Genomic DNA, 12,936 nt, shown 5'->3' with positions numbered 1-12,936 from the left:
CATTAATAACGAAATTTGAATGGCAACTAGTTTTTTTAAAGTTAATTTTAGTCAAATTATATTGGTAAGTATATGTATTTCAGTAAAAACTAGTACACAGTTATTTAAAAATTATTTTTGGATTATTCTTCTATCCACGAAGAAGGCATATTTCAAGGTCCAACTCTGACTTTTCGGGCAAAACTGAAGCTATAACTGATGGCAGATTAAGTTCACAGCTTTTTTTTTTCTTAAAACTGGGACAAACATGAAAAGGAGCTCCAATAAGCCTCTAAATTTTCAGTAAATAAATACCTTTTTGGAGGCAGAGTTGGCAATTAAACTTTGGTGGTAACAACAAAAAAGTTGAAACACACATACAGGAAAAGCAATTAACAAAACAGGATTTTATTTTTAATAAAATGAGTTTTCTAAATTAAGATAACAGAAAACAAACAAGCTATAGGTTTAACTTTTAAATTACTAGTATTTCTTGCATAATTCATGATTTGAAATGTATAAACACTTAGCTCAACTCCAGTGTAAATCTACTAAATGCCTAATATGTGTTGTAGGACCCACAAAACTCAAATCTAAGATAAGAAAATAAATATAATTCAAGCCTCAGAATGTAATGATTGGTATCAAGTATATCATGTTTCAGGAAGGGAATGTAACAACTAGAAAGAAACAGGGAAGGCGTTATGAGGAAGGTGACAATAAGTACTGGGGTTTTAAAGAATGGAGTTATTTTAACAGAGAAGGGAGGCAAGTGAAGAACTATTTGTAGTAGACAGATGAGAGCAGGCAAAGAAGTAAAAGTCTGAAATCATATGTTTGTTTAGAGCAGATGCAGAAATGTGAACTGAAGTATAAGGCGTATTTGGGGGAACAGGAGATATAGACAGAAAGGAAACAGGAGGACAGATTATAAAGGGCCCTGTCGCCTAGACTCTCTATGGTGTGTAACAGAGAAGAAGTTAAAAATATTTGGGGCAGAGGCATCACATGATCAAAGCTTTGCTTTCTAAACGTGAAATTGGGAGCAATATGCACGATATATTACAAAATGTTCAGAGATGAGACACAGTGTACTTAGAGAAGCAATGAAACCAGAACTAGAATTGTGACAGGACAGACAGAAATAAGAAAATGGACAATGCCATCCTGCATTTCTGTTGTCTAGAAGTCTACAAAATATAACACATATACGAATATCACTTATGTGTATTTTTTACCCTGATTTTTTTTTTAAAAAGGCTGCTTAACACTTTGATGCTGGAAGTATTTAATAAAGATTTTCTAAAATGTCAATATATTAAAAAATATTACATATAAGTAAAACCAAGAATCTAAACTTAAACGTTAAGACTAAATTAAAGAGAATGAGGTTTTACTTGTTTAACTAGACTTTTCAGCTTCACTACAGAGCAGAGCAACATGACATTTTCTGTGTTGTCTAATTGTTTTCCCTATCAAATCTATATTGAAATAATGAAATACTACTAGATAAATGCCCATCAATTTAAAACAGACTTACGCTCTCCGGTCATGGTCTATTCTGTTTATTTTTCCACCAATGAATACTCTGATCTTACAATCTTTCCACTTTTTCTTGGTAGTCAGAAGATAAGGTATCAATAAGGTCAAACCTGAATCATAAAATTATAACAAATCCCTTATTAAAACACTAATTTCTCAATTAAGAACTTTTAATTCAAGTTAGTTGCTAAAAACACCTTTATTATAACTCAATATGAAACAAAATTGTTCTTTCAGTCCTTCCTTAATAATTCAGTCAAAAAGCCATTTGGCAGGCCTGAATAAGGAGGGAGGCCCAGTGGAGTCAGGGCCCATGTGAGGAAGGCAAAGAAATGGGATAGTGGCCTGGCAGGGTAGGGAGACTGGTTATATCAGGACTGAGGAAAAGAGAGTATTCACTGAAGCTAACGGGAGCCATGTTTCTCAATGGAATGAGAAACATAAAAAGGGAGAAGCTGGAGTGAACCCTACAGTGTTGCAATGGAAGTGGTTTCAATCTATACCTGTATATACAAATAAGTGTGTGTGTGTGTGTGTGTGTGTGTGTGTGTGTGTTTCCTACATCTGTCCACTAACAGGGCCTGGGAGCAGTGACACCCTAGTAGAAATGGGCATATCTAATGCCCTGACCTTTGTTTCTAAATACCATTCTCCACTAAAAGGAATCAAGCCTCTTTGGATAAAGGGTGATTCAAGTGTTGGTGTAGGTAAAGTACAAAACTGAGCCTGGAACGTCTTATTTTATCAGAAAATAAAGAATGATTGGACCATGACAAATGGACACAGAAGTTATCCTAAAGAGGATACTGCTGGCCAAATCTGGGACAACATCAAAACAAACTATGAGAATGAAAAAATCATAATCCACTGAATAAAATAGGAATCCATAAGTCCACGTAGAAGTAAAGAGAAAGCTCCTCTTTATATTTAAACACCAACTAATAAATGAAGAAATGACGGGATTGGAAAAATCATCATTTGGAAACCACAAACACACCACAACAATAGTAACAGCAAGAATAAATTCGGGCAGAAATATCAATGGATGCTAAAGATGGTGCCAAAAATAGCAGTAACGATGGTATATGTGCATAGTCTCAAAGTAACTCCCCATGCCCCAAATATAATCATAAAAGGGGGTAACGATAACTTTTCGGTATATAAACCTGGGGAAAACCACCTTACTCAATGGTCAAAGCTACCTTCACCAGTGATGAGACAAATCAACACTATGTGCCACGTGATAAGACACAGACAGAAGGGCACAGCATCACTTCTGTGATATTTCTACCCACAGAAACTAATTATGATGAATCATTAGACAGCGCTCCAAATCAAGTGACATTCTACAAAATGGTCTGTAATATCTAAAAAATAATGTTAAAGTCATGAAGCTCAAGGAAGGACTGAGCAACTTTCAAATTGAAGGATATTGAAGGGACAGGACAATGAAGTGTGATGCCTGATTCTGGAACTAATCCTGTTGCTTTGGGGGACCTGGCTTAACGGGAATGGGGTCAATGAAGAGTATACACCATTTCCTAGTACTACCCCCACAACTTCAGAAAATTTAAACTTCTTAAAAACATGTGTTAGCAACCTTACCTCCATCATCAAAAAGCCACCAGACATCAATAGTGTTCTTTCCCTGTTTTTTCTGAAACTGTGTACTGGCTTCAAGAAGCTTTTGGTCAGCTACATTTAAAGGCACAGCAGGGCCTTTGGATTCTGAAGGATCAAGCAGAAAAATAAGATATTAGGGAGGAGGTAAATATTAAAGTATATTTTGCTAAATTCCCATAGTTCCCTAACTTTTGTATATTCAAATGTTTATAATGTAGATAGTTGTATATATGACATCAATCATGAGGTTATAGATGTTTACAATTTAAATATACTTTTAAAATGGTTACAGATAAATAATATCTGTACAATACCTAAACTCATCCAAATTATCTTGCCTAATTTCTAATATTTTGAAGCATTCTGAATGAAAGAGAACCATAAAAACTACTAAAGAAATTTATGATTGCTAGATTTTGATTTTTGAAAAGCTGTTTCAGGCTAACTGGGCAAATTAAGCTTATGCCCGTTCCATCAACATAATTTCTTTTGTAATCTGGTTTCTCAATAATTTAAAGCTCAAAAAAAATTTTAAATGTAACGTTGTTATCTGTAATATAAAAGACAGAAAGAAATGGGAGACATAACAATACAATCATGCAGTTATCACAATGAAACCTCTCAGTCTAAGGAAAAACTCCCTCATCTTTACCTAACTTTTGTCCCCTCAATATGTGAGGCCCAATTCTAAAGCCATATAACCACCACATCTTTCTTTGAACCACAGAAAGACTGTGGGAACTCCTAGGAAGGGCACCCATCTACTGTAGGTCTAAAGAACAATTTATCAAGGGAGTTCCCATTATGTATCCCCAGGAATTACAAAGGAAGAAAAAAAAATCAGCACTGACTCTGTGAGCAAGCAAATGACTACAATGAAATCCCTACACCAAATTTTAAAAGCATAAATCCACAGAAGGAAGTCTGATCACTTTTGTAGAATGTCTATCATTCACTTTTCATGCTGCCATGATGTACGCAAAACATGACGAATGATTTTGCATGATGAAATAATATGGCTACCAAACCACACTGCTCCATAACTCTCACCTCTATCTCCTTCTCATAAAATTCATGTACGTTGACATGACTGTATCTCCCAAACGCAGCAGGACTGTGAGAAATATTGTAGTTTTTGAAATGAGAAATATATTAGTATCAAAATTAAGGACTTGGCTGGGTACAACTGATGGTAAAGAATGCAAGTGACACTGTAAATAAACCTTATCTCAGTGTCTCTACTTATCATCTAAACCATGCAGTTTAAATTTAAAAATTAAAATACTGACTTTCAGGATTTGAATATTTCTGAAATACTACCATGATTTAAAAGAATTTGTCTTTGATTTAAAAGAATTTGTCTTTGATATATCACCTTTTCCTGGGATAATTTAATGCTTTAGTTGGCCTAATGATAATTTTTCTAATCTGCATTTAATAAAAAACTGTAACATCACCTCACCATGGAAATAAAAACCAAGGTAAAGAAAGAAAATAATAAGACTGGAGTTAAAGAATTAACAGTATGAGGAAAAGGATTAAAATAAAATGATGAAAAATGCCTGCCTTTTTTCAACAGTGGTTGAGTTGGAGTCTTGCCATCCTCTTCCTCATCTAGATTATGTTTAAAAAACACAAAATATAAGTTAATTGCCTTCTTAATAATAAAATAATGAAAATGTAACTAGAACACATTTATAAATAAAACACAGTATGAAAAAACAGTGTGAAAAATAATTAAGACTGAAGATATTTTCTACACTGAGTGTTCAGGATTTGAAAAAGCAAACATATTTTAGACTCCTCCAGCAGGGCTGCTGAGTAACAGCCACCCCTAAATTTCATTCCTGTAAAACTGACAAAAACTTTAGAATTTTTAAACTTTTAAACTTTCATACTTGAAATCAGTTTCTCTGGCTTATAGAGTAGAAATATGATATTATAAAACTGATGTTGCAAGTAATACATAAATTTCAAACATGCCATTGCATCACTGTGTAAATGACTGACAAGTAATTTTAGAAACACTTAATAGATATTTGGTATTTGTAAAAATTAATCACCACTTGAAATATTTAGGAGTTTGATCAGAGACAAGAGTCTTTTGGTTTATATAAAATGCCAGGTTATACAGGAGTGATTTTTCAAATACATAAATTTATATATATACATATATGTATATGTATATATATACACATATATACACATGTGTGTGTATATGCATGTATATAGCATATGTCGGTCCATTTATATTTACATATCTATAAATATTTCCTAGGGTTAATAGTTTTCCTAATCTGAATTTTTTTTCGTATTCTAAGCTGTACTATTTGTTTAAGGCACATAAAACTCCCAACTTGGACAGGAAAGAGTACACTGCAGTGGGCTCTGAGTCAGACTTCCAGCATTCCAAGATTACTTCTCACCCTTCTTCTAGCTGTGTGACCTTAAGCTAGTTACTTAACTCCTCACTTTCCTCTTTTGTTAAAAGGGTGAACAATACCTACCTCTTAAGGTTGTTATATTGCAAGCATTAATGCACACAGCTCAGTGCCTAGCACAAAACACATATTCAAAGGGTACTCTTTCTGTCCCTCTGCATACTGCATGCCTCAATAAGACAGACGTACCGAATATAATAACGATACCAGAATGTTTATAATTCTGAAGACGTTTAAAATTATATAAACTTTCCTATATTTTCTATACTAATTTTGAAAATAATTGGCTAAATAGAAAATAAACACAAAATAAAATAAATGCTATTTTTGAATGCTAATTTTTATGCCTGTTATGGAACAAGAAACATTTCAATTATTACATTTAATTTAATAGTATTAAATATTATTGTTCATATAAAGTAGATATTTGATATTATCTATCTTTAATGATAATAAAAAACATTTATAAATATAACTATGGACATTCTGTATTCATTTCAAAGAGCTTAGAAATGTCAAGGAAATCTTGACACTGAAAAATGATTTAAACTAAGTTAAAGGCATTTACACTTTTATAATAAAAAGATGAGTAGAAATGTACTGACCCAGTTCCCTACTCTATAAAAATAGACTTCATAAGATTGTGACATACATTAATGAGCTAATGAATGGATAACATCTACTACAATGTAAGAGGAACAGTAGATGCCTGATAAATATATTACTTCTTCTCCTCCTATCACAGTTTTACCTATTAATTCCTAACAGATTCCGTAAAGAAAGGATCTGTTTTAGGCAAGAGAAAAGGACAACAACAAATAAGAGGAAATGAAAGAATGTATACCACAAACTAAAAATAAATGCAGGAACATAAGAAGAGTTATCAGAACCAGTTTATAGAATTTTGAGGTGAAATAGAAAAAAAAAATTACAATCAAGCCAGCAAAGAACTGATATGGAAAGTGGGTCTCAACTAAACTCTCAACTACCACTACTCTAAGCAAACAAGGTAAATAAGGAGGAAAGAAAAAGCAACATTAATGCTTCTAAATAATCTAGAAGAGATTTCAGAGATAGGAGTTATCCAAGGTTATCAATTTCAGAAAAAGAATGGTAATTATTTTACAGGAAGCAAAAGTATGATACGGTTTGATGATTTACAGTGCAGATTTTTCTTGTTGCATGTCAGCTGGGAGTAGGACAGATGGAGATACTAGACTGAACAGACGTAGGAGAGTGAGGGTAGGAGAGTGAGATTTGGAAGTCATTCCTCTTTCCTTCTCATAAACATGACATAGAGATTTGTGGATGAAATTATCCCAAAGTCTCAGGAGATTTGGAAATCTTTTTGTGGCTTAAACCACATTAGCCACCAGGAGTATTTATGTCTGTAATTATGGCCCAACAGTTCAGCAGCCAAACGTAAATTGTTCATTTCTTGGGAGGAGATTAAATTGAGGAATAAAATTGCACTTGATTTTTTACCACATTGTTTTACCTGAACAATACCAGGTACAGTAGATGTAAAAATATTCTCAGTATCTCAGCACATAAACAAAACCCCTGGTATTGAAGTATCTTGATTTACCAAAAAAATTATGTAAACTAATTTTATAAACCTCATTCCTTTCAGTGTTATCATATGCTATACACACATTACTCCAAAACTACCATGTTTCTTTCCAAGTTCAGATTAATCAATGCTTCAAATTAAAATTAAGTACAAATAAAAACATACAAGAGCATATTAGTATTTAATTAACTGGCATGGTTTCTGTTCTGTGATCTACTTAATACCTTAAAAATAATTAATCATTTGTAGCCATTTTTGAAAGGCATAAATTTTACCTGAGCAACTAGAAATGAACAATACACGTTTGAGAACTGGTTACTTTGTAAGACATGCCATAGAATAAAAACTATTTCTTCCAAAATTAAAACATTAATAAAATTTCTTGTTTGAATAAAAATTACCTTTATGTGTAATGGATTTTTCACTAGATGGTTTAGAAGTATCTAAATCTGGTTTTTTACTATACTCCACACTTAGTACCACATCCTTGACACCAGGAGATTTCTCTTGTGATGACAGTAATTCTTCTGTAGACATAAAGTATTCAAAATGTTATCTGAATCTTTTAACCAAAGAGGGCATCATGGTATAATATCAATTAAATGACAATTTTAAGCAAAGTTTATAATGATAATGGTAAGTTTATAACAAATAATTTCTTATTATAAACAAATGTGACAATCAATTTTGAAATGACTATTCAACTAAATATCTTTAGCCACAACTAACTGTCAGACATTTGAATTAGGTGATGGGGAATCAGTAATGACTAAGATGTACAGAACATAAGAATATGGTAGACAAAAGAATGATGTATAAAATGTGAATCAACTCTACTCTAAAAGTCATTTACACATGTAAAAAATGTAGAATGTGACAAATGTTCATTACATATAAGATGACAGACAACAGTGAAAAATTATACCCATGACTATAGAGCCAAAACTAGGGGATAGAGTTCTTTCCTAAGCTCATGGTGAAAGTGCCATCTCTATTTTTAAATCACTTTCTTCATTTTCTGTTTTTTGGGAAGGAGTTAGTAAACATTTAGCTTCCACAATAAAAAAGATTTATCATAAAGACAAACATAATATGAAATTGATCTTCTATCCATAATCCTCATCACTAATATGTGTATATTAAGAGAAATAACAATAGAAAGTATGTAAGCCTCGGTGCCAGCACTATGCTAAGAGCTTCACAGGCAGTATCTTCACAATAGCCCTATGAATAAAGATGAGGAAACTGAGGCTTGGAAGTCAACAAATTTGCCCCAGGTACAAAACTACTAAGAGAAAAAGCTGGAATTTTTAAAGCATATCTGACTCTACAGCCTATGCTCTTAAGCCCTGTGCAAAGCAAATTCCTGTCTCCAAATCTTAATGATGAATAAGGAGGCTTTCAAAACAATTCTTATGATTATAAACACTTGAAAATATTTTCTTGAACTTCCAATCACATTTAAATCTCAGCAAATTACAGAGTATATCATTTATTAGCCAAACTGTGATGTTTTTGAGAGTGAAAGGGAACACTACCAATAATTATGCAGAGTTAACAGGTATCCTAAACCAAAATTACTGTTAGAGCATAACAAGCATAATAAATAGTATTTTGCAAGGCCTACTCCAGAGTAAGAAAACGCATTTTCAGCAGGCCATACTTTCGTGTTACATGGATAAAGACCTCAAAGCATTCCTTTCAGAAATGTACAATACCCTTAAAGTGGTGGAGGGAGTGGGAGGATTAGAACAGTTTAAACACATGACCAGATGACGAAAGTTCATTATATGCCTCTCAGCTATTTAGCCTTAGCTAATTTTGATGACCTGGTTAATTAACTGATAAGGATAAAATATTAGGTATGCAAATTTTCTTAAACTTACAGTATTTTTTAAGCTACCAGGAAATCATTAGAGGGTATGGAATTTTCCATAGTTTTTATAAAGTTGGCAAAAGCGCTAAGTATACTTTAATAGGTTTTAAGCTTAATGAAAAAAAATTTTTTAAAAGCTTAAAAAATTATATAGTTTGAGAGGAGATTAGTGGGTGTCAGGGGTTAGAGAACAGGGAAAGAGTATGAATGGAAGCTATAATGCAGTAGCACAAGGGAGATCTTTGTGGTGATGGAACAGCTCTGTATCTTACATGAAACAACATATGTGACAAGTGAAACAGAACCACACACATGTGCTTGTGTGCACATTTGTACACACAAGTGTATGTAAAACTGGTGAAATCTGAATAAGGTATGTAAATTGTCCCAATGTCAATTTCCTGGTTTTGATACAGAACTACAGATATGATGTTACCAGTGGGGGAAACTGGAGGAAGGGTACACAAATTTTTGTGAATCTATAATTATTTCAAAATGATAAAGTTAAAAAATATACTTATATAGAGTCTTTTCTGAAGAAAGAGTAAATGATATAACAAAGTTTAGTTTTTCATTATTAATATGCCTCTATGTACAAAGTATATCTTCCATAAACATGAAAATGTCTAAAATGTTTTCCTCTGATTATTTTATTTATCATGTATTTTTATAACTTTGGCCAAACTACAATCATAACTAATGTTTGTTTCACTTAAACTTAGGATTTGAATTGAATTTTATTCTACTAATAATTACTAGCCACCGTTCAGGTTGGTACAAAGAGAAAATACAAACTTTGGTAGAGCCAATCAGATCTGATCTTTAAATGCCATACAATAAGTATATGACACATATTAGATGGTAAATATTAAAATTATTAAAGAATTTGTAGAATTATATATAATTTTCTAACAAAGTAATTTATATTTTTAAGATAAAAAATGTATTTCAAACAAGATTTACCTTGTCCTTGAAGATGAGATATATCCAGACCCTCTTTTAGGCGGATAACTACTACTCCGTATTGTATATCAAAGGCGTCACTGTAACAAGAAAAAAATAATAAAAAAATTTTTAAATCACAAAAATTTCTGTCTGTCTCTTTCTCTATAAAATGAAGGCAATAGTAGATGATCTCTAAATTAACTTTCAGCTTTAAGTATCTGATTCTTATAATATGCTTTAAAAATTACAGTGACATCCATATGTTAGTTTCAAATCCTACACCATTCCTTTTCCTTTTCTGTAATACTGCTAAAATCTACTTAAGTGTAGATCTTTATAGTAGTGATATTCTACCTACAGCAGCTGTTTAAAGCAGTAACTGTAGTTTTATCTATCAGAAACAGACCAAAATTATGGAAAAACAACTTTCAATAATCCCATCATAGTTAATTTAGGCTTATACCTTTAAAGCCAAGAGAAATACATGAAGACAAAGAAGACACGTTCTGAGAATGAGAGCAGGTTGTAGAATATGAAGGGATCACTTATCATTTATGAAAGAAGGGTGCTTTTCAAGTAATTCAAAAATTTTTACAAAACAGGTTTAAAAAGTAGTCCTAAGGTTATATATGCATTTGCAGACATGTATTCACATGCCCTTTTAATTTTTTAAAACACAAACAGGAACATCTTATACACAAGTAAAATACATTAAAACCTTGAAGACAACTCTCAAACCAGACTTAAATTCCAGAAACTTTAGTTAAGATCATAAATCATGTAGACCTAAGTTTTTAAATCTACTGAAAGAATTTCCAATTGTAAAACTTCAGGTTGGGGGCTTCCCTGGTGGCGCAGTGGTTGAGAATCTGCCTGCCAATGCAGGGGACACGGGTTCGAGCCCTGGTCTGGGAAGATCCCACATGCCGCGGAGCGACAAGGCCCGTGAGCCACAATTGCTGAGCCTGCGCGTCTGAAGCCCGTGCTCCGCAACAAGAGAGGCCGCGATAGTGAGAGGCCCGCGCACCGCGATGAAGAGGGGCCCCCACTTGCCGCAACTAGAGAAAGCCCTCGCACAGAAACGAAGACCCAACACAACCATAAAATAAATAAATAAATAAATAAATAAATTTTTTAAAAAAACAAAAAAAACAAAAAACTTCAGGTTGTTCCCTGGAGTGCAACAGGCTTAGATTTTATCCTTTATTATTATTTTTAATTATACAAGTAATCAATATTCATTATATGCATATAAAAATGATACATTAACCTATAGCTAGGCATATAAAAAGAAAAAGCTAAAAACTAATAAAATGATCAAGTTTTTGCTCCTATTGATAAATAGAAGAATGTGTTCATGGTATAATATGTCATTGTAAAAGGTCTTTTGTCATTGTTGTTTTAAATCACAGGGAGACAATTTTGGCCTGATTCTTCTGTTGAATTTTAACCAAGGTCAAGAGAGATTCACTGGAGAAAAAATTAATAGACATGTTAACCTTCCTCTGCTGTACTGTGAAAGATCTAATTAACTATTAGAGAAGAAATAACTACAAGTATTTTAAAAAATAGTTAATAAAGTAATTGAATCAAAATCAATTTCCTTAAAGAAAATCCAGTGAATATATAGCTCTTAGTCTACTTCAGACTAAAAGAGCTAAATGTTTTTGCTATAAGGTATGGAAATTTCTATAATCTATATAATTTCTTTAAGCTATAGAAGTTGATTTACAGTTTCAGACCCTCCATACTGTTAATACATACATAGTAAATAAAGTATACCTCAGCTGTTCAAGGTAGTTAAAATCACAACCAGAACATAAGTGTCACAAGATAAAACAGTAAGCAGTATCACTGCTTTAAAATAGCCATCAACGTCTATGGTTCCAGAAACCAGAGAGCAATATTTTACCTATCTTTAAACTGCTGCTTGACATATAATACTTGGATTAATACTGGACTCTCAGAGCAAACATTTACTTCAGTTCCTAAAAGATCAGTGTCAGAAAAGACTCCTTTCTTTCAGTGCTCCCATTATGACAAACTACAACTAATAATGAATGAATTATTTGCAAAAATGTCACTTTTTCTATTTTCTAGGATAATTACTCCATCTCACTGGTCTTAATCTTCAAAGAGAAAAAGCATACTCTTTGGCTCAAGGCCCACATGATGTAGTCTTTCTTTCACAGTCTCCTTCTTTCCCTAATCCCCATGCATACAAAGTACAGACTACAGAATTAGAAAGGGAGAATGAAGTGCTGTTTACGAAAAAGTTAACAAACCCAAAGCCAAAGACCAGTCACAACCTCTGACAAACCAGCAGAGCTTGAATTTTACTAAAAACCATTTAACAATTACTTGGGAAATCTTAACTATCGTATATTTTACTAATGAATACAAAGAGATTTATGAAAGTAAAGTATGAGCTCTGGTTACTTCCACAAAGATGTATCAAGGTAGCTATGAAAACAAAAGCATTATATGTGATACAGGCAAATAATTATATGGTTCTACCAACAGATACAATAGGAGCTCCAGGAAGGGAAATAACTCCAGTGAGTTAAGGATAAACAGATAAAAATTCACAGAGAAATAGGATTTGAATCTGGTACTAGAGTTATTTTGACAAATATAAATTTTTTTTTTAAAATGACAATTTTTATAAAGAAATACTTTATAAGGAGTGAACAGTTCTATTTCATCAGCATCTATGACAAGAAAAAGACTACTCTTCAATCAAGTATGATGTACTAAGAGGGAATCCTTATCCTCTATAAAACAGTGTGAATGAGATAAAGAGATTTGCTAAATAAATACTAGGAATACTAGAAAAAGTACTTTTCAAGATTAAAAACAAAATATGACAAAAATAGAAAGAAATTTTATTCTTTTTATTAAATAACTCAGTTCCAAAACACCTTTGTAATAGATTAAACAGATACGTATCCAAAACT

At 32.5% G+C, this 12,936-nt stretch overlaps 1 protein-coding gene across 1 annotated transcript in view; it reads right to left on the bottom strand.

Annotated features, from left to right (window-relative positions):
• SLC12A2 (solute carrier family 12 member 2) overlaps window positions 1-12,936 on the bottom strand; it is a 109,965-nt gene that overhangs the window by 8,858 nt on the left and 88,171 nt on the right. The window contains exons 19-23 of the mRNA XM_059916998.1: window positions 9,998-10,077; window positions 7,560-7,685; window positions 4,711-4,758; window positions 3,127-3,249; window positions 1,520-1,631 (exon numbers count right to left, since the gene is read on the bottom strand). Of these exons, the coding sequence (XP_059772981.1) occupies window positions 1,520-1,631; window positions 3,127-3,249; window positions 4,711-4,758; window positions 7,560-7,685; window positions 9,998-10,077 (489 nt within the window). The remainder of the gene's footprint in view (window positions 1-1,519; window positions 1,632-3,126; window positions 3,250-4,710; window positions 4,759-7,559; window positions 7,686-9,997; window positions 10,078-12,936) is intronic.

The sequence above is a fragment of the Balaenoptera ricei genome, chromosome 3, assembly GCF_028023285.1.
Source record: "Balaenoptera ricei isolate mBalRic1 chromosome 3, mBalRic1.hap2, whole genome shotgun sequence".
NCBI classification, from domain to species: Eukaryota; Metazoa; Chordata; class Mammalia; order Artiodactyla; family Balaenopteridae; genus Balaenoptera; species Balaenoptera ricei.
The sequence above is the reverse complement of the archived record's forward strand: the minus strand, read 5'-3'. Positions and strand labels throughout refer to the sequence as shown.